The sequence below is a fragment of the Magnolia sinica genome, chromosome 4, assembly GCF_029962835.1.
Source record: "Magnolia sinica isolate HGM2019 chromosome 4, MsV1, whole genome shotgun sequence".
NCBI lineage: Eukaryota > Viridiplantae > Streptophyta > Magnoliopsida > Magnoliales > Magnoliaceae > Magnolia > Magnolia sinica.
This window is the reverse complement of record NC_080576.1, coordinates 58,208,749-58,231,240: the sequence shown is the minus strand read 5'-3', so window position 1 is coordinate 58,231,240 and position 22,492 is coordinate 58,208,749. Positions and strand designations below refer to the sequence as shown.

Below are 22,492 nucleotides of genomic sequence, written 5' to 3'. Positions count from 1 at the left end.
TTTTCAAGGCTTTCAATGTCAGTTAATGATTTATGATTGACTCGATTGCTATCATATATGCTTAGATACGATGTTTTCACGTATTACACATATATATGAACTATGTTAGAAATAATGCATTCCATGTGTTTGTTGAAACGTTTATATAAATATGGAATTATGATTTGTGCTTGCCATGATTGTTGATTAAGAATACATGATTGATGTAGGTGTGGCAACTCCTATGTGGGAGGATTTGCTATAATATATATTTTGACTAATTTATTACATGTATGTGATATGTGTAGTCTAAGTGTTTGATAAAATACCTGAATGAGAAAATGCTTGTTGAAATGTATTTAATGAAGGTGTTGAGATAGAATTCTCAATTCCCTTATCTATACTTATAGTTTCCTTTATATAACCTATCTTACTACCACATGATTTATGAATGAAATGCCTGTATATGATAACATGTGCGCTATGTTTTTGTTAAAATGCTTAAATGAGATTTATGTTTAAATTGGTTGCCACATGCTGCTTGGTCTATCACATAAGAATGCTTATTATGTTTGAGTATGATTGGGACTAATATGTAGTCTAGGAAATCAGTAATGATTTACGATCAGTGGCCGAACTAGTTTCACCATGATGGATACATTTGATGAATTCGAGTCGTACAGTCACTATCGATAGTGGTTAGGCCACAAGGAGTGCGCATGCACTCCATGTCGATTAATTCAACGTACGCTCGTACCTTTCGAGCTTGTCAAGTAACCCGATCGGCCTAATGTATGTTCACCATGTATGAATGCCATTGTTTGAATCTAAGGTACCACTTACCAATGTGAAGCCTGTTTCAACTTTGGTACCACGATCCGCTAAGACTCTTGAGCTGAGTATGGTGGTATGGGACACCGTGGTCGAGCTGTTGGCCTATGCTGGGGTGACGAGCCTCCCCGTAGTGTCCAGTGAGCAAACCAAACTCGTGAGCTGAATATGGCGGTATGGGACACTTTATTCGAGCTGTTAGCCTATGCTAAGGTGACGAGCCTTTCCTGTAGTGACCTTGAGTATAAAATATGCCTACAATTAGGTGACGAGTCTCTCGTAGTGACCTCGAGTGTGAATTAAGCCTACGCTGAGGTGACGAGCCTCCCGTAGCGACCTATAGTGTAAACTCGCGAACTTGCCTATCGTATGTGATTAACTAGGATTGACAACCCTAGATGGATCATTGTTTGGGTAAATGATATAAAGGGATGTACCTTAGCTTCCCAAATCTGCTGTATGAATAGGTCTAATTATGAACTTGGCTAACACGACCATGCACCGCATTGCATGTGCCTTTGGCGTGGGTGTTGAGCACAGTGGAAGTTTAACATGCGCAACAGTGAGATAATGTCGTAGAGGGAGTGTAGGTGAGGGCATACATCATTAATACATATCATCCTTACATTAACCAGAGTACTTAGGAATGCTTGTTGTATTGCTTTATCATTACTTCTTGACTGAATTAATAACATGTTAACCTCTACCTTATAACTCCACTGAGTTGATCACTCACTCCCACTCTGGGACAGTGTTTTAAAATACCAACCAACCTCTATTGTAGTTTCAGATCATGACGAGGCTTACGAGTTGGAGCCGATCTTCTATGACAACGACGAGGAGTTCTCCTACCTGCAACTCTTTGGCGGGTCTATGTAGACCTGGAGTTGCGTTACTGGGGTTACAGGGATATGGATTAGATGACATTACACTTTATCATTTTGTATATTTTGAAACTATACACGTAATTATTTAACCTAGTAACATGTTCACACTCTGGAGACTTACAATAACTTATGTGTTGTATATATCTCTCACAGTCTTCCGCTTGCATAATCTAATTGTCTCTGGAGTATGATATGCTGATCTAGGGCAATCCCATTCATGTTTAATGCACTAACACGGACAACATTTAATCATCATTATCTATGTTGCATAAGTGATGCGTTGGAACTCGGGAGTTGGGCATCTGCTCGACCCTCAATTTTCAGGGCATTACAAGTTGGTATTAGAGCATGATTTGGATTAAACAGGACTTGGGTTATGGTAACACTATGCACACTAACGTACTTTAGCTTAGGAGGGGGTGATGAAACGTAGAAACAGTCGTAGGATTCTAAGTTTCACCAACAGGCGAAGCTGACTGTTGAAACGGGACCTGTATGCATCTGTGATCATGCGAGATGATCTCAGTTCTTTTCTAGACCGTCAATTGACGGGTTTAGATGAGGATTCAGCCTATTCCACACTCAAATGGTCGGAACGCGTGAATATACATGAGATGGACTCCGAAAATGGCTCAAATGGACTTGGGGGCCTAAACGGTACAAATCGGGGAGAACCAAGGTGGACCCCGCGCGAGCCATCGCCCACCTGCCCAGCGAACTGCGATGGCATCGTCCTAACAGCGAGGCCTCACGGTCCAGTTCATCCAGGCTTGTCGGGCCGCAACGGGCCGGCCAGTGTACACATGTGTGGGGCCCACGAAATCGTGTGGGGACCCCCTTTACCTCCCCATTTGCTCCCTTTCCTTCATTTCCACCCCTCCAAGCTCTCCAAACCTCTAAAAATTTCATTTTTCTCTCTCAAATCCTCCCTCCATTCTCATACTATCTTCTTCTTCTTCACTACATACTCATTCTCCATCATATCCTTCAAACCTATCTCCTATCTCCCTCATTTCCTCTCATTTGAGCACACAAACCCTCCTTCGTGTCTCAAAAATCTCAAGGTCCAACAATCCATCATATCCCTCTATTTTATTTCACTCTCATGTCTCTTTTTGAGCTTGTGGCGGTTATATTTTCCCTTTTCACACTTCTTTCTCTCATGGGAAAGAAGAAGGCTTCTACGGATGAAGCCGAGCCTAGCCGGCCTACCCGTTCAAGGCAGCAGAAAGGCACCAAGTCTAGCACAACCATCGATTGGGAGCTAGAGATGAAGCGGGATTTTAATTCCCAGCTTCCTCTCGAAAGAGCTCTACTGGCGGATATGGCACATGAAAGGTTTCAAGGCCGTAGGGTCCTCTTTGAAGCACACGTGGACGAGAAACTATTTATGCTTTATCTGGTGACGGATTGCCTGTTGGACGCCGGGTGGGTCCCATATTTGAGGGCAAGTCTTGTGCAAATGAGAGCACTGTCCGAGCCTTCTACGCCCATATACGAGAGCCACTACTGGAGCCTCTACAGTTCTCTATCCCCATGGGAATGCGGGAAGCCATTGTTAATGTGGACTTGATAGCCCGAATCATGGGGATGCTGCTTGGTGAGGTACATGCTAGTGAGAAGAGTCTCAGGAGTGTGCGTGAAAGAGATCACCGTACGCGATTTCTTTATGGCCGACTGGTCCACTGGAGTCGAGGCAACTGCCTCCTAGCGACCAAGATGACTCCTGACTTCTGCTTACTCCACCACATATTCACACACAATGTGTATCCTAGGTGGAGCAATCACAGCGAATGGACGCGTTTGATGGTGGACTTCCTATATCGAGCTGGGCAAGGAGACAAGCTGTGCCTGCCCACGTATGTACTATTACAGATAGTTCAGACCACACGCTGTCCTAGGACAGACATTTTACTCCTATTCGGCCGACTTATATGCAAGCTTGCTCGTGAATTCGGGTACAGACTTGGCTCAGAAAGGCTCATGCCGGTCCATGTCATCAATGACACTACTCTCAACAATATGATTATTGGGCCACGACAACGTCAAGCCCGACTCGATGAGATTGAGGATGAGACGGGAAGTGAAGAGGAAGAGAGTGATGAAGAAGGTGGAGATGAGATAGAGGAAGAAAGCAAGGAAGAGGAAGAAGTGGAGGCCCAAGACTCTGATGGGGGCTCTTCACCTGCTACACATGATCCCCACCGTAATCGGGCTTCTTTAGAAGCCCGCTTGGCCCAGATTGAGGAGGGCCAAGTCGCCCTGCGATAGGAGGTCAGAGAGGCCCAGGCCAAGCTTGAAGAGAATTAGACTTTCATGAAGTGAAAATTGAAGAAAGTATCTCGCACCTTAACGGCTATCCTGTGCTGTATGCAGGACAAGGGTGCACCTCCACCATCACCAGATTCGGACAACTAGTCCCACTTGTAGTTGTCTTTGGGTTTTCCTTGTTTTCCTGTTTTCTATGCTATAGCCTTAATGGGCCTAGTAATATGGTAGAGTGGTTATCATGTGTTAATGTTTAAAAGCTTGTTTAGATTAGCTCACATGCATCTTCTGTCATAATCCGTATAATATTACATCTCATGTATTATGACAATTTTGGTTAAATGCATGAAGCTCCTTTTGTTATGAAGTGTGTAGAATGCTTTAAAAAATTGAGTGTTGTATGCTAAATCTCATATACGTTACACCCTGTGTTGTATATAGGGAATGCCACCTAAGGCCACACAGAGTACGACACGTCTTACACTTGGCGACTGGATTTACGGGGCACCTCCTCTAAGCGATAGCCATACGGACCCTAGTTTGGGCCCGAATCATAAGACTATGCTGGATTCTCAGCCAGCCACTAAACCCATAATTATGACTGCCTTACTGGGCTTAACAACCATCTCAGAAATCAAGTCCAAATAGTATCTAGAAACGGACAACTTGAGCCTGGAGCGAAGTGTGTGAGAAACGCAAATATCTTTAAAAAATGAACTCGAACTTAAGTAAATTGGGTCATTCGCTTATAGGCCAAATTTAAGGTTTCAGACTATCAAATTTTGACCTAACTACACCCTTGGATCAGGGAAAATTCCCTACACATGTCAATGTACTTGTGGCCCTGATTGAGTGACGATGACCGTTGAACTGAAACTAGTCCTCTGCAGTCGATCTACAAACCCAATCGGACCGAAACTTTAACCTGGCATAGATCCATTGCCAGGGAACTTTTTTCGGATCGTATGCAGAAAATGGACCTCTAAATGAGCTCCGTTAGCCCAAAACAGATGCCCTTTGGTTATAACCTAAGTATACCATGGCCCTAGGGCCATTTGAACCACTTCTAGGCCTATGTAAGACCCTAAACCCACCCCTCTCTTATTCCATACGAAATTCCTAACCCTAGGTGAGAGAAGAGAGAAAAGAGAAGGAGAAAGTGAGGAGAAGAGAGAGAGTGTGTGTGAGATAGTTGCTGGGATTCAATCCCACCGCTCCACATGTTGAATCGCCTCATCCGTGTCGCTATACCATCGATTTCAACTCCACTTTTGGGTAAGGAATCCTAACCCTAATCTATTTTAGGGATTCGAATAGAGGAATTTATGAAATAGCTAACCTATTTCGTTGATTTAGGCAGCCGTTGTGCCGTAGATAAGGGTGTAGTGTTTTAACTGAGTTCGATACAAGTTTATCGACGAAAGGTGCGAACTATAAATATTTAGGTTATAGTTTTTAAGGCTTTTAATATCAGTTAATAATTTATGACTGACTCGATTGCTATTACATATGCTTAGATACGATGTTTCCGCGTATTACACATATATATATGAACTATGTTGGAAATAATGCATTCCATGTGTTTGTTGAAATGTTTGTATGAATATGGAATTATGATTTGTGCTTGCCATGATTATTGATTGAGAATACATGATTGATGTAGGTGTGGTAACTCCTATGTGGGAGGATTTGATATAATATATGTTTTGACTAATTTATTACATGTATGTGATATGTGTAGTCTAAGTGTTTGATAAAATGCCTGAATGAAAAAATGCTTATTGAAATGTATTCAATGAAGGTATTGAGATAGGATTCTCAATTCCCTTATCTATAGTTACAGTTTCCTTTATGTAATCTATCTTACTAGCACGTGATTTATGAATGAAATGCCTATGTATGATAACATGTGCACTATGTGTTTGTTAAAATGCTCAAATGAGATTTATGTTTAAATTGGTTGTCACATGCTACTTGGACTATCACATATGAATGCTTATTATGTTTGAGTATGATGGGGACTAATATGTAGTCTAGGCAATCGGTAATGGTTTACGATCAATGGCCGAACTAGTTTCACCACGACGAATACGATCGATGAATCTAAGTCGTACGGTGACTATTGACAGTGGTTAGGCCACAAGGAGTGCACATGCGCTCCATGTCGATTAATTAAACATATGCTCCTACCAGTCAAGCTTGTCAATAACCCGATCAGCCTAATGTATGTTCACCATGTATGGACGCCACTGTTTGAATCTAAGGTACCACTTACCAATGTAAAGTCCGTTTCAACCTTGGTACAATGAACCGCTAAGACTCATGAGCTGAGTATGGTGGTATGGGACACCATGGTCGAGCTTTCGGCCTACGCTGGGGTGACGAGCCTCCCCATAGTGTCCAGTGAGCAAACCAAACTCGTGAGCCGAGTATGGTGGTATGGGACACTATATTCGAGCTGTCGGCCTACGCTAATGTGACGAGCCTTTCCCGTAGTGACCTTGAGTATAAAATATGCCTACGATCGGTGACGAGCCTCTCGTAGTGACCTCGAGTATGAATTAAGCCTACGTTGAGGTGATGAGCCCCCCGTAGCGACCTATAGTGTAAACTCGCGAACTTGCCTATCGTATGTGATTAACTAGGATTGACGACCTTAGCTTCCCGAATCTCCTATATGAATAGGTCTAATTAAGAACTTGGCTAACACGACCATGCACCGCATTGCATATGCCTTTGGCATGGGTGTTGAGCACAGTGGGAGTTTAGCATGTGCGACCGTGAAATGATGTCGCAGAGGGAGTGCAGGCGAGGGCATGCATCATTAATACATATCATCCTTGCATTAACCAGAGTACTTAGGAATGCTTGTTATATTGCTTTATCATTACTTCTTGACTGAATTGATAACATGTTAACCTCTGCCTTATAGCTCCACTAAGTTGATCACTTACTCTCACTCTGGGACAGTGTTTGAAAACATCAACCAGACTCTGTTGTAGTTTCAGATCATGACGAGACTTACGAGTTGGAGCCGATCTTCTACGACGACAAGGAGTTCTCCTACCTGCAACTCTCTGGCGGGTCTATGTAGACCTGGAGTTGTGTCACCAGGGCTACAGGGTATGGATTACATGACATTACACTTTATCATTTTGCATATTTTAGACCTATACATGTAATTATTTAACCTGGTAACATGTTCACACTCTGGAGACTTACAACAACTTATGTGCTTTATATATCTCTCACAGTCTTCCGCTTGCATAATCTCATTGTCTCTGGAGTATGATATGCTGATCTAGGGCAATCCCATTCATGTTTAATGCACTAACACGGATAACATTTAATTATCATTATCTATGTTGCATAAGTGATGCGTTGGAACTCGGGAGTTGGGCATTCGCTCGACCCTCAATTTTCAGGGCGTTACATTTGCCGGCTGATATCCACACGAATATGTGTTGCGCTAGCATTCCCAACTACGCTGAGCTAGTGAACATGTCCCTGCGAGCCAAGCAGGATGGTGAGAGTGTCTCGGACACGTATGCCAATGGGTCCGAGGCCTCGGCTTGAATTACAGAACCGGTCAGTTCTCGGTAAGAGGCACATGTGGACTCGCCTCTCAGGCTACTGTCTCCATCGGCCCAGCAGAGGCGAACTGAACGTTAGTGTACTTATTGTAACAAAGGGGGATGCACTGATCCCTTCTGTTTTACTAAGATGAAGGACAACGGTTTCACGCTACCTCAGAAGATCAACCGCCAGCCACCACGTGTTATCTCAGCTCCACCTCTACAATCCACACCACCAGTACAACCATTCTATCGACCACCCGTACCTCGAAATAGGTCGCATCAACGACCTATGGCAGCACAAGCAAATCATCCACAACAAGCTCGTGTACGTGCACTTACAGTTGAAGTATCTGAGTCAGCAACTGCAGTACCGTTAGCCTTTGAAGTCACTGCCCACATTCAAGGTACACTTGTATTTCTGTTGGTGGACACCGGGTCCACTATTTCGATGATAGCATACTGAACACTACCCCTATGGTTAGGGTGAGAGTCATTGTGACAACAGGAACCTTCACAGATGTCACTAAGCTTTGAAAGGGATGTCTGATAGACTTAGGAAGCAGGGTGGTGTGTATTGACCTAATTGTCACCACAATATTTCATTACGACGTCATCCTCGGTATGGATTGGCTCACCGAAATGAAGGCACAGATCGATTGTGATACCAGATTGGTGATAGCCCATGGACTTGAGGGCACGACCTTCACTTTCCCAGTTCAAGTCAGTTGTCCTTATCGCATTCGTTGTTATACTTCCTTATTGAAAAATTTTGATATTCCGACGCTTGGGGACACGCCAGTAGTCCAAAATTTCACGGACGTATTCAGAACAATCCCTGGACTACCTCCTCAGCATGAGATCGACTTTACTATCGACCTTGTGCCAGATGCGATGTCTATTTCCTTACCGACATATCGCATGCCTCCATGTGAAATGGAGGAATTGAGGAAGCAGATAGATGATCTGTTGGATTCAGGTTTTATACGGCCTAGCGTATCTCCTTGGGGAGCTCCTGTGTTGTTCGTGAAAAAGAAGGATGGATCACTACGGTTGTGTATAAATTATCGCAGGTTGAACCACATCACAGTGAAGAACAAGTATCCTCTGCCCAAGATAGATGACCTGTTTGACCAGTTGAAGGGAGCACAATATTTCTCTAAAATAGATTTACAGTCTGGGTATCATCAGTTGCGCGTCAGGAATGAAGACGTGCAGAAAACAGCATTTAGAACCAGATTCGGGCACTATAAATTCCTAGTGATGTCGTTCGGACTTACAAATGCATCGGTCGTATTCATGGATCTCATTAACCGGGTATTTCGGTCGTATCTTTGCCGATTCGTCATCGTATTCATAGATGACATTTTGATATACTCAAAGAGCCAAAAGGATCACGAAGAGCATCTACGAGCAGCCTTTGATACCCTCAAGAAAAATTAGTTATTTGCACAGTACCGAAAATGTGACTTTTGGAAAGAAGAAGTCAAGTTCCTGGGACATGTAGTTTCTAAGGAAGGAATCGTCGTGGACCTTGCCAAGGTGACCGCGATATAGGACTGGGAGTAGCCCGGCTCAGTTGCAAAAGTGAGGAGCTTCCTCGGACTTGCCGGCTATTATCGCCAATTTATTAAAGATTTCTCCAAGATAGCCCAACCGTTGTCGCAACTCACTCGAAAAGATCTTAAGTTTGACTGGAACGAAAAAGCAGAAGCAGCCTTTCAGGAATTAAAGGACAAGCTGACATCCACACCCGTGCTAGTACTGCCAGAGCAAGGGGTCAGATATACTATCTGCATCGACGCCTCTCGAGTTAGTTTAGGTTGTGTACTTATGCAGAAAGATAGGGTGATCGCCTATGCCTCACGACAGTTGAGGAAACACGAAGAAAAATACCCTACTCACGACCTAGAATTGACGGCAGTCATCTTCGCATTAAAGCTCTGGAAACATTACCTCTACGGAGAGGAGTTCAAGCTCTTTTGCGACCACAAGAGCCTTAAGTACATTTTTATGCAGAGAGATCTGAATATGAGGCAACGACGTTGGATGGAGACCTTGAAAGACTTCAAGTTTGAGGTCTCCTACCATCCTAGCAAGGCCAACCTTGTGGCTGATGCGTTGAGCCGCAAGAAAGCAATAGAATTTGTAGCCCCGTTGATGATATAAGAGAGGAATATGGTAGAGTTTGTGCGAGATTTCGAATAAAAGCTAACAGTGGAGGAGCCATTCGAGAGCGTCGCACACATCCACGTGCAGCTACTTATTGATGACCGAATCATTGTGGCTCAGAAAGAAGATGAACTGTTGGTGAAGATGAGAGAACAAGTAAGTGACAGTGAAGAATTCGAATGGAGAGTTGGTTCGAATGGGGGTTTACGATATCGTGGCCGCTTATGCGTCCCGAATCTCTATGACTTGAGAAGAGAAGTCCTAGAAGCAGCTCACAATTCAAAGATGGCGATGCATCTGGGCAGTACGAAGATGTATCGAGACATGAAGCGTTCGTATTGGTGGGACAACATAAAGGCCCAAATAGCAGCTTATGTATCCCGTTGTCTCATGTGCCAGCAAGTTAAGGTCGAACATCACCGACCCCCTGGTTTACTTCAGCCCATGCCCATATCCGAATGGAAATGGAATTTTATATCCATGGATTTCATTTCCGCATTACCCAAGATAAGAAAGGGGCATGACTCCATTTGAGTGATTGTGGACCGATTGACGAAATTGGCCCATTTTCTCCTGATTAGAGTTTCTAATTCGGCTGATGACATGGCTAAGCTGTACATTAAAGAGATAATACGATTACATGGAATTCCTATGGAGATTGTGTCGGACCGAGACACACGATTCACGTCCATTTTCTGAACTCGAATCCAAGAAGCAATGGGAGTGAAGCTGAAGTTCAGTACCGTGTTCCACCCACAGACTGATGGGCAGACGGAACGGGTAAATCAGATACTCGAAGACATGTTTCAAGCGTGCGTGCTTGATTTCAAGGACAGTTGGGATGACTATCTCCCCTCTGCCAAGTTTGCTTATAACAACAGCTTCCATGTAAGCATTGGCATGGCTCCCTATGAAGCTTTCTATGGGCGCCCATGTCGAACTCCACATTGTTGGACAGAAGTTGGCGAGAAGAGTTTGGTTGACCCAGATTTGGTACAGGCGACCTCAGAGAAGATTTATATTATCAGGTGTCAACTTCTTGCAGCCCAGAGTAGACAGAATAGGTACCCCGATACGAGACGGAAGCACCTAAAATTTGATATTGGGGACCACGTATTCCTTAAGATTTTTCCAATAAAAGGAGTCCTTCGTTTTGGTAAGAAAGGGAAACTTATGCCATGATTCATTGACCCATTCCAAATTTTGGACCGAGTGGGTGTGGTGGCATACCGTCTCGCTTTGGCCACACCACTCGCAGGCGTGCACAACGTATTTCACGTATCGATGTTGAGGAAATATATTCCTAACCCTACCCACATTATCAAATGAGAGCAAGTGCAGCTAAGTGAAGATGCTACTTATGTATTGCAGCCCACACGTATTCTTGACAGGAAGGAACAAGTGCTACGTAACAAAATCATCCCACTCGTGAAAGTATTCACTACACCAAAACTTCGGTTCAGGAATGAACAGGTCTCTAGTTTGGAAACGGCGTAGGGCCGTTTCTAATTGAAAACGGTTTGCAACCGCTCCTAAATGGTTTTAAATATATCCCATCCCAAAGCCTATTCTCTTTCGGAAGCAGATTGCGTGTTGAGTAACTTAGTACAATTAGCGTAATGAGTAAACTTTGTGAGGTTCATCATGATTTATGTATTTTATCCACTTGGTTCATTCATTTTATGGGATAATTTTAGAATTCTAGATTAAAAAAAGAAAAGAAAAAAAGAAGTATATCCAACACTCAAATGGGCCACACCAAAGGAAATAATGTGAATTGAAGATCAATCGATGAAAATTTCTTAGGGGCCACAGAAGTTTTGGATCAAGCTTATTTTTATGTTTTCCCTTTATCCATGTCTGTAAGATTGTTTGAACAGTTTGGATGACAAATAAACATCACCGTGGGGCCTAACAAGGTTTCAACGGTGGAAATTATTATTCCCACTGTTTCCTGTAGTATGATATGCTTGATCTTTGTATATTCTTCAATTTTGGGCTCAACGCCTTAAATTATATGGAAAAACGGATGGACGGCGTGGATAGACCATACATTCACGGTGGGGCCAACTGGGTTTACTTAGTACGATAAGAGCGTACTGAGTAACTCAGTACGCAATCCGATTTCATTCTCTCTCCCGTTTTTACTTCTCATTCTCTCTCCCGGTTTTACTTCTCATTTCGTCAGAGGTCGATTTCCTCTCTCTCTCTCTCTCTCTCTCTCTCTCTCTCTCGTTTTTCTTCTCATTTCTTCTAGCTAATGTCCGCCAGCCTCCCACCCAGCCCCTTTCAAAAACCCCCTTCTCCTTCCTACCCCCATTGATTTTGATCTTTTCATTTCTCAAAAGCCCTGGTTTTCCCTTTCTTTGCTTTTATAATTACCGCAAGTTCCGCAACCCTCTGATTTCTGTCTGAAATCTCATTCTCCGTTATCTGGACTTTTCTTCTTTCATGGCTGCCATTCTCGATCTCACTCCCGCTTTTGGAGGATTCCGTACGACCAGATGGCCGAAAAATGGTCGGATTCCCGGATTGTACGCGACGAGCCTGATGACGCTGATGATGAGGAAGAAGGAGAAGATCTCTGCAACGACAATTACATGGAGTTAGATATTCTTCCCCCTTTTTTCGTTTTCGATGGATTGATTTTGGGGATTTATTTTATTTTTTTAAAATTTGGGGTTTTTAATTTTGGCGCAGAGATTACCGTCGGATGGATGAGCATGATCAGTACGAATCGGTGGGCCTGGACGATTCGATGGAGGATGAGAGGGATATTGATCAGATCATGGAGGACCGGAGGGCAGCAGAGGTGGAGCTCGATGCGAAAGAAGGAAACATGGGACCGGTGAGTCAGAAGCTCCCTCGCTTCTACATGATCAAGGTAATGAGATTTTAAGGGAAAAAAATATGAACTGATTTTTTTCTCTTTCTTCTTTTTGGAAAGGATTTTTTTTTTTTTTTTTTATAAATTTTTTACTGCTTATGATTATGCATTTAGTGTAATGTTCAACATTCTTGTTAATAAAATCAGGTGGAGCCCACATTTCAGTGACCCAGACTAACAATTGGTGGGCCCCACATGAGTTGCTCGACATGCTCTAAAATTATCCCCATCTGGAATTGTCATCAACAAGATGGGTGTATTATGATCCCTGTTAATTATGGACGGTCGAATATATGGGCCATTGGCTAAGACCATGGTTTTTACAGTGTGCCCGTCTATAATGGAGCTCAACAGATGAATGCTTTTCATTGTTTTGAATTGATGAGTGATGCTATGGCAAGAAAAGAGCTCCTTTGGATACATTAGATGCATCTCAATGTGGACTGATTTGATTCGTTTCCAATAACTGATTGGTATTGCCCCAAATCAAGTAAATATCATCGAAGTAGATGTTGATTACCATTATATCCAAAACAAGGTATGAAAGAGTAATTCCTTTAACCCCAGTGATTCCTAGAAATGGTTAGTGGAGTGAAAAGAATAGCAGTCCATTTTCTTCAAAGAGCTCTTTTTTCTACAAGAGACAATGTCCATCCAAGAGATCTCTTATCTTCACTTCATTATCCTCAAAGAGATCTCTTATAACTCCATTGTGTTCACAGGCATGGATGCTATGTGGCAACCATCATTGTGCAATTTGATCTATACTTGCTTATGTTATCTAATTGAAATCCTGCGATTTGAGTTGAACACTATTGAAATTATTTGTGGCAACTTGAATCCTATTTGAATTTAGGTAAACTAGTTGTAGAAATTCACTCAATAACCAAAAAGTGGCAGTTCATGAAGCTGTAGGATTTTTGAGATTTTTCTCATGGATTTAAAGGGAGTTGAGATAGAATTGCACCAACAGTCTAAAGTGGGCCTTTTTCCTGTTATGATTCTGGATGTCACAACTGAAATTTGATCTTGGTTTGTTAGAATATTGTTGGTTGATGCATATTCTATATTTCCAGGTCTCTTAATTATTCATTTTGTATTAATTCCAAGATAAGTTATAGATCTTGTGATTTGCAAACCATTTAATCTGGCCTTCTTAATGTTTTGGCCTAATCTAAAGTTGTAAATATCGATATTACCTAATCTTTCAAATTCTTTACATCAGTTCAGCTTTGAATTCATGGGGCAATTTGACTTGGTAGCATGGTGATTATTAAGCACCAGATCATTGACATCCTAGGATTTGGTTGCAGACACAGATGATGAAATTAATTACAGGCACCCAAAAAGGTCTAGAGCTGATTTCAGGCCGCCAAGAGGACCAAGAAGCTATGATGATACTGATGGCGGAACACCAAGTTCACCTGGAAGATCACAGAGAGGACATTCAAGAGACGATGTGCCAATGACTGATCAAACTGATGATGAGCCTTATGAGGTTCTGAATTTTACCAGCATGTAGCTTGCTAAGTGGATTGTTTTGATTCGGAAGAACTTGGGGTTGTGCAAGATGCTGCTGCTAAAGTGCTCTGAAGGGATGGAGATCTTGTGAGAACTGGCGATGCAGCAGGAGAATTGACTACAACATTCTTCATGTTGTTAGTATTATTCTTTGTTGATTTCTTTTCTCCACTCCGCTCTCTCCTTTCCATGTGATGTTCATTTATCAAAGGGACGGGCCATCATATGTAAGCCACACATGACAGGATGGTCCCAAACTTCTAATTGAAATTCAGGTGGAATTTACGTCTTTGATGGACTATAAACATAAAGGGAGTTGTAGTTCAAATTCAAATGCATTTGATGCCAATAATTGAATATCATTGTTTTATAATCTCACAGGAAAATCTAAATTTTATGTACTCCTTGTTTTTGTTATCTGAGTGCATCTTCCTATGTGTTGTCATTACAATGCTACTTATCCTTTGGGAACATGGTTCATGTGGTTTGTATTGCTAAAAGTAGGACCTCATGAGTCAAGATTTTTCTTCCAGAAATTACTTCGAACTTCATTAAATGATAATAGGGTAATTAGGTTCTCATTGTCCTTTTTTTAAAGTGTAAATCTTACTAATTGTTTTCAATATGTGCAGAGAAAAGCAGTTGTATAGCACATGTACTTGGGAAGGAACCTGCTGATGTTTACAGAGAAAAGCAGTTGTATAGCGCATGCCTTTACTTTTCCTTTTTGTTTATAACCATCTTTTGAGATGGTTGGCTCAGTTGTTTTTGGTTGCATTGAATGGTTGGTGTAGACAACACATCGTGGTCCAAGATGAAGTCCTATCCAATAGGTTGGGCCTTATTCCCATCAAGGCTGACCCAAGGTTGTTTGAATATGTTTCGGGTTGACAGTTTGTTGACTTCTTTTTCTTTTCTTTTTTTTTTTCTTTTTTTTTTTTTTTCCTTTTTTTTTTTTTTTTTTTTTTTTTTTGCTTTCTTTAATTTGAATTGGGCTTATTTGTACATTGATTTTTTTGTATGTATTAGGTACTTCTTCAAGGTCTTTCTTCAAGGGATTTGATATGTGGAAGGAAGAAACTTTAATGAATGTAAAAAATCAAAGATAATATGGTTTGCTAAATCTGTTTCAGGCATATGAATTACTAAAGAATAAGCGGAGAATTGTGAAATCTGAACGTTTGAACTTTTTAACTGTCAAAATGCAAAAGGTTGTCCCTCCTGAAAGACTTTTCAATGATTTAGATTATAGTAAATGATTCCCTTAGTCAAGGAAGGTTTCTGGATTATCTTTTGTTGTTTGACAGGAGGACGAGTGTTGACCATGAACAAAGCCTTTTAACTAAGCTGGAGCAACAATGGGGTGGCCAACTTATGTTGTAGATGGAAGGAATGGTCTGTCATATACTAACTACTTGCCTGAGCTAGTTGCATGCGTGCGTGTGTTTTCTTCTTCTTTCTCGAGGGATTTCTTGATGTTGTTCTTTCATGTTTTTCTGGCAATGCAGGTTACTGATTTTCCATTAGCAAGGGAGAATCAAAAGAATGTTTTGAAGCTCCATGCCCATTTCCATCTTTATATTGCTAACAGAATTTGTCCTTTACCTCCACTATGGTTTTATTCAGGATGATGGTTTTCATATCTTTTCTTTTCTTTTTCAAACTATTCAACGTCTATGTTCGTAGCTTGCTCAGCTCCAAGATACATACATGTTGCATCGTATTTTAATTAGACCAAGCTATTCAGGATGATGGTATTTTAGTTAGACCAAGCTATTTATCTTGCATCGTATATCTTGGGTCATTATTTTGTTCACGATCATGTTAGTAGAAGCTTCATTTCAGTTAAAACACCTGATATGTTATTGGATCAACAACAATTCAATGCTTGGACTTGAATTGAGTTTATCATGAACCATTAGCGTTGACCTTCTTTTTGGATGCACATTTTATCGTGTTTGCATGAAGAAAGCTAAGATTCAAATTGATATGATATGCAACCTTTATCAAAGAAAAGCGCCTCATTTTCACTTCTGACACTTTTTTCCCAATTATTTCTGGTCATAATTGATTTATTATCTATTGTTCATACAAAGAGCTTTGGGATGATAAGCAGTTCTTTATAGATCACCCTGGTGCGGTTCCCATCACTAATGCCCAGGTAAGGAATGTTACCATGTTGGTACAGCCACTGTTTTTCTATGATTGGCTTTAGCATCCTTTTGTTTGGGTTCCATCTCCTTAAGATGTTTAATACATTTTGCTAGTATTTTTATTTTATACTGAAGGGAGAAGAGCTGCAGAAGCTGATTGGAGCTCCTTTCTACATCGAATGTAGTTAAAAAACGCAGCAGGTATGCTCTTTCCTCAGTTTTCTTTTTCATCTATTTTATGCTCTAATATCAAAATGTTTACAAAGTTTGAACTTTTGAGGAAAATTCGGCAACACAATCAGTTCGGGCCTGTTTGTGTGCCACTTAAAAATGAGTGCATCTCATTTTAGTTAACCACAAGGTATTCCATAGAGGTAAGCCTGTTCAATCATCCGCTCACAGTTTTAAAAGATTAGTTATAACTGAATTTTGTTCTAGCCTTGGTTATTTTTATTACTATTCAGGTTGTATTTTGAACTTATTATTTAATATGCACTCTGCTGCAAGGTAACAATTGGGTCTCCAGCTATCAAGCCTCCTCTCACTGAAATATATGTAAGTATGATTTTGATTGAAAATTTATGGAATTAATTTCAAATCATGATGAGCCATATAGAATAGTAAGTTTTTTTTTTTTTTTTTTTTTTTTTTTTTACGGCCATGTGTATGAATGTATGCTTATGCAATTAACTATGTTTTTTTTTTTTAACTCTCCGAACTAGCCAAGCAAATTCTACATTAGAAACCAATTTCTCATAATACATAAAAGAATTTTTATTTTTATTTTACAAAAAAAAAAGAAAAAAAAAGAAAAGTAAAAACAGATTGAAAACAGACCCAACACAAAAACCACTTAAAATGGGCAGCAGGTGGTGCTAGGCAGTCCACATTGAGGTAATATAGTTTGAAATGTTGGTGAAAAACGAGTTTGAATTATGAACAATGATCATTCTAGAAATTAGCATTATAGTCATTGGATGGGATGATTTAACATTAGATTCTTTCACTAGACATTATCATTGGTCATCTCTTTGATGCTACAGTCCTATACCATTTTTTCCTGTGTTTCAATTTTCATTTGCTTCAATGTTTCTAGTACTTTTTATATTATTGCTCTTCAAAATTTTTAATAATAATATTATTATTATTATTATTTTGAAATACAACCAGGAGCAATTTCTGGCCCCTAAGCAGAATCCTCTCCCCAAAGTTAGAGCCAAACTTAATGGAAGAGGAAGAAGAGGATGAAGTGAGAGCCAAATGTTGAGGCCCTTGCTCTTTCTAATCCTGGGACTAGACAGGAAGATCAGTACACCACCATGTTCAGCGATGAGAACCTAAATGCTTGTTCTATCATGTAGATGGGTTTCTATATATGGAGGGAAAGAGTCATGGGGTTTATTTTTATTTTTTTATTTTTTTATTTTTTTTCACATCCTTTTAACTCATGTATGTATGTCAAGTTTCCATGCACACCAGTGTTTCTGGTTTATGTAATTTAAGTGTACTTCCCCAAGATGTTGATGAGAGACTTTGGTCCTATTCTGTTTTTCTTGGTGGGGCTACACTACCTCAAATTTTCTTAAATGGTGGTGAATCATGGAAGGTACACATGGTATGGCTGCACATCAATCCAGGAATTCCCCACTTGTAACATATTCCAAACCATCCAATTCGTTTCCAGTTGAAATAAAATGACCAGCTGTCCATTACCAATGACAGAATTAGATGGTTAATGTAGTCTCCATCATAGCCATATTCAATGGCGCCCATGAGAGTTGGGCAGCTTGGATGGACTCACACTAATGTCAGCTTTGGATTTTGTAACTGAATATGTTTACTTGTTTTTGAGTCTTTCTCACAGGAATATATCTGAATTTGTGGTTAATTCACTTGCACTGGAGCTATTTGTAATACATGGTAAATGGACGCAATCTGGACTTCTCACATCTTTTAAATATTCTCTTTTGTAGGAACTCAATGCTGATTGGCAAAGGGCAGCAGCAGGTCTTCTTGTTTCGATTGGTTCACATTTGCCTGATCTGGTAAGCTTTTCTAATGTCATGCATGTTGATGGTTTTGTATCAGTAGGGAATGCTGCATACAGAAAAAGAGTGACAGGAAAGTATGAGTTTCATGAGAGAGATATATGTTTGCAATGCCTCAAGTTTTCTAGAAATAAGTCAAATTAAATTAATTATAAGAAAAATGTCACCAGTAGATCGCTACTATGATACCTTAGAAGGGCCTGAATTGGATACTCTCAGGGCACGTGGACTTTTTTTTTTTTTTTTTTGCTGCTGCTGTTGTTGTGCATTCAGTCTCTTAAGACTTGACCAGGTTGTTTGTGGTCTTCAATGATTATACTTTTAATTCATGCATGCCTGGGTGTGTCAATGATGGGAAAGCCTTGACTATCAGATGCCGTACTCACACCTTTTCACACATTGGTAACATTGTGAGATTTTTTATTTTTTATTTTTTTTTGGTTCGAGCTGCACTACTGGTTTCCATTCTGCTATTTTTTTCTGTTTCTTCCATTTCTTGATTTATTTTGTGGAAAGCAAGGTCTGGAGTTATATGAGAGTTTTTTGTTCTTTCTGAACTAGTCGCCTTACTGTCCGTCAGATGACTTAATTGGTTTACAGGTACCTCCTTATTTTGTTTCGTAATGCTCCAGTAGAAGTATGGGCTATGACAAAGAGTCCCGTGTTTAATTGATCACTTGTAATATTACCGCAAATCACAGGGAGTGTGCTTGGGGACATGATTTTCTCATGATGGGCTCCGGCCTATATATGAATTCCCTGAGTTTGGCACTTTGGCTTGATTCTTTGATTTGTCTTGAATTAGTTAGAGATTGCTTGGAGGCGAGATCTGCCTCCCTTTTTGCCTGTTTTTCATAGCTGCGGCTGCCTTGTATTCTTTTGTTGCATGCCTTGATCTCTTGGCAGCGGTTTAATAAAAATATTAATTCTTGTCATCTCTCTTTCTCAAAAAAAAAAAAAAAATGTACTTAGTAAGCTCTATTCTGTTGGCAGCAATTATCTCGTTAAAACAGGCAGTAGAAGGTCTTGACAACCTTGATCAGTCTGCAGAAATCTTGATCCATTTTCTCTGTGCTGTTCCTGGATGGGGTGAGAAAAATGTTCAGGTACTTCATCCTTTCATTTTGTCCTTTATTTTTAATATTTTATGTATAGCAGTGCAGTCAAATTCTCGTGAATGAATGCAGGTTCAACAACAGGTTATAGAGATCATTACTCATATAGTTTCTACAGTCCAAAAGTTCCCGAAAAGATGTGTGGTGCTCTGCATCCTAGGTGGGTATTAGGTTATAGCTGTAAATGGTTTTTTTTTTTTTTTTTTTTTTCATTCTATAAAAGTTTTAAATCTGTTAGATATGTTTGATATGACTGTTATTTTCTGCAAGTTAACTAATGTTATCAGCTATGCCTTCTAGAAAAACTGAAAGAAGTTGAAATTTCAAGAGATGCCTGGTTTAGGTTCAGTTTTCTCAGAAAAGTCACCGCCAACCTGTTACTTACGAGTCAATACAAGTGATACTAGTGGATGAGTTCTTTCAGAGTTTTCTTTTGGTCTCCTGATCCTAGTTGATTTGGTCAGTTGTGAGTGATGCCTACGAGTTTTGAGCTTTAATTTGGAGCAGTTGTTGATGTTGCATTTATAGGACTGACCATATAGGTTAATCTAGTGGCAATTTCTATTTTTAGGTATAAGTGAACGGGTAGCAGATATAAGTATCTAACACTTAAAAAAAGTTCACCTTGTTGCTTATGTGTTATACCATGTTGTTGCTCACTAGTAGTTTTGATGAAATAAACAAAACATTTGCGCTTAATTTCTTTACTTCAGAATTTGATTGTCTTAATTTTGATATTATGTATTCTTTATATATCTTACTTGTTGATTGTAATCAACCTACATCAATAGACTATTAGATAGTGCTTGATTGAGAAAGTTAAGGCGTAAGTCCCAATTCAGTAACTCGGGGAAAAAAAAAAAAAAAAAGAGTGAGTTCAGAGTCATAATTTTTTTAAACCTTGGCTATGAGTATAGGTGGGGATGCAACTGGATGGGTAGCCCAAATGGGTTTTTAAGGTCCATCCATGTGAGGCCCTGCCTTGGGTTTCAAAGGTGAGGCCAAATGAGTCTTTTGAACTTCGATTTGTTCTTTTGTGTCTGGCAAACAGTTATCTTCATGTAGTCCCAGAAATAGCTGTAATCTACAAATATTTATTACGAAACTCAAAATATTCAGTTTTTCTCTTTTACCTCCCTACAATGATTGAGAGTGAACGTACAGGTCAGGATATCATCTAGAATAAATAAGATTGCAAAGAGGCCAGAAAAGGTTGGAAAGCTCATTGTTGTAAGTTCTATTCTCTTGTTTCTTCCCTTATATATTATTTACTTCTATTGTGCTTTTCATGTCCTTGTCTCGTCCTTCAGAAATTTCACTTTAGACTTTCCAGGAAGACATTAATTCAAATAAGAATATTCTTCACTGGTAACTAATTCCCTTGCAAGCGTGAACTGAATTGTCCTCCCTGTTTTAGCTGTTAACTATTTCAAAACAGTTTCCTATTTCTAAACGGTTTGGGTCACCAGAAGGTCTGCTGTCTAACTCTGTGTAACTCGTTTCTAAACATTGTAGCCCCGCTTGGTCTAGAACGAGCTCCCCTTGGGTCAGGAGTGCATCGAGCATGTCCAAAAACCAGGTGAGTCAACTAACAACAGTCCCCCATATGTATGTTCAATTGTCACAATTTTTTTCACTGTTTTGATAGTTGATTGTTGTTCTTTCAATCTATTCACATGTTTTTGTTCTTATTTTTTACTTGTTGCTTGTTAGTCAAGTACATAAAAAGCCATCACATTGTGGAGCTCTTCATTTGCTTGACGGACTTTCATTGAATTGTCTTTTGATTTTGAAGTCTTCCATTGCAGATTTTAGTTTTTACTTTCAGGTTTTCAAGTCAGATAAAATAGCGTTTCAAATTACATCATGGTTGTTTTTATTATCTTTTGATTCTTAAATGAATATGGCTTAAATATATTTGTTTCTTTTATTTATTTATTTATTTTATGCAGCAGGTTTTTTAGTTTGAAATCATTCTGAAATAAGAAAACTGTTCCCCAAAAATGATTGTAGGCACTAGAACGGTTTAAAACCGTTCCTAAAATTCCGTCTCTAAAATTTGAAACGGTACCCAAAACGGTTCTGAACCGTTCCTATTTTTTGCGACGCCTGAAGAATTTAGGAACGGTTTAAAACCGTTTTTAAATGACGATTTTGGTGTAATAATTGTGGACGCACTACACCGAGGAAGAGGCTACTTGGGAAACGGAAGCCGAGATCCGTAAGAACTACCCTCAGATCCTCGAGGAATACGAAAATGTACTAATTTCGTGGACGAAATTTTTCTTTGAGGGAGGTAGATTGTAACGCCTCGGAAAAATCTGTACAAAGAACTGAGTTTCACCTTAGGCAGAAAGACCTAAGGACCATACCCTATCGTAATTTAGACGAAAATTAATTAAATACTAAACTAATCGATGGATTTAGCTTGAACCACCATTTCCACAAATGGCAAGACCTAAAACCATCAATGCCGCTGACTCAAAACTATTTAAAAACTTAGGAGAAATCCCAAGAGCCTGTCGCTCTTGGGAGTACATTGAAATCCCGTATCGGACCTGGACCGCACGTTGAAAGTCCGATGACCATGAAACTATAGGGTTATATCCGTCCTACTGGTCTTGACAATCATCGTGGGAATTAAGCCTAGATTGTGTCCAGAAACGCATAACTTGAGCCCTGAGTAAAGTGTGTGAGAAACGCGAATATTTTTAGAAAACAGAATGAAACTTGAGTAAATTGGGCATTCGATTACGCGTAAAATTGAGGATTTCAGACCTTCAGTTTTTGACCAAACTTCACCCATGGAAAGAGAATTTCGTTGCACGTATCGGTATACTTGTGGCCCCAATCGAGTAAGTATAACCGTTGATCTGACACGGGTCCTCCACGGTCGATCGGTCTATCTAATCACATCGAAATCACATCCTGACATAGATCCATTGTCAAGGAACTTTCTTTATGACGTAAGTGAATAATAAACCTCCCTATGAGCCCCGTTCATCAGAAACAGGCACTCTTTGGATATAAACTAAGTATACCTTGGCCCTGGGGCC

The 22,492-nt window shown here is 40.1% G+C and overlaps 1 protein-coding gene and 1 long non-coding RNA gene across 4 annotated transcripts; one reads left to right on the top strand and one right to left on the bottom strand.

The window, feature by feature from the left end:
• Window positions 1-11,917: 11,917 nt before the first annotated feature.
• On the top strand, window positions 11,918-20,618 carry LOC131243139 (DNA replication licensing factor MCM2-like). Of its 3 annotated transcripts, XR_009169893.1 has the most exons (4): window positions 16,500-16,828; window positions 19,315-19,427; window positions 19,509-19,596; window positions 20,556-20,618. XR_009169893.1 is itself a non-coding variant. In XM_058242269.1 (3 exons), exons 1-3 carry the CDS (start codon window positions 12,217-12,219, stop codon window positions 14,066-14,068), a joined length of 441 nt encoding a protein of 146 aa, XP_058098252.1. In that variant the 5' UTR covers window positions 11,918-12,216; the 3' UTR covers window positions 14,069-14,092. The 3 variants fall into 3 exon arrangements, 1 of the variants encoding a protein (XP_058098252.1); XM_058242269.1 differs by lacking the exons at window positions 16,500-16,828; window positions 19,315-19,427; window positions 19,509-19,596; window positions 20,556-20,618 and adding exons at window positions 11,918-12,317; window positions 12,413-12,596; window positions 13,913-14,092; XR_009169892.1 differs by having other exon boundaries at window positions 16,502-16,828; window positions 19,315-19,596.
• On the bottom strand, window positions 17,086-18,318 carry LOC131243140 (uncharacterized). Its single transcript, XR_009169894.1, has 2 exons — window positions 18,136-18,318; window positions 17,086-17,224 (listed from the first exon to the last, which is right to left on the bottom strand). It is a non-coding gene; the product is annotated as an uncharacterized LOC131243140 (long non-coding RNA).
• Window positions 20,619-22,492: the final 1,874 nt, after the last annotated feature.

What these genes read in the sequence shown, in the direction of transcription:
- LOC131243139 (XM_058242269.1), top strand. Translation starts at nt 12,217, where the DNA reads ATGGCCGAAAAATGGTCGGATTCCCGGATTGTACGCGACGAGCCTGAT. An exon ending in TGCAACGACAATTACATGGA is followed by an intron (nt 12,318 to 12,412) that starts GTTAGATATTCT and finishes ATTTTGGCGCAG; the next exon opens with AGATTACCGTCGGATGGATG. An exon ending in CTCGCTTCTACATGATCAAG is followed by an intron (nt 12,597 to 13,912) that starts GTAATGAGATTT and finishes ATTTGGTTGCAG; the next exon opens with ACACAGATGATGAAATTAAT.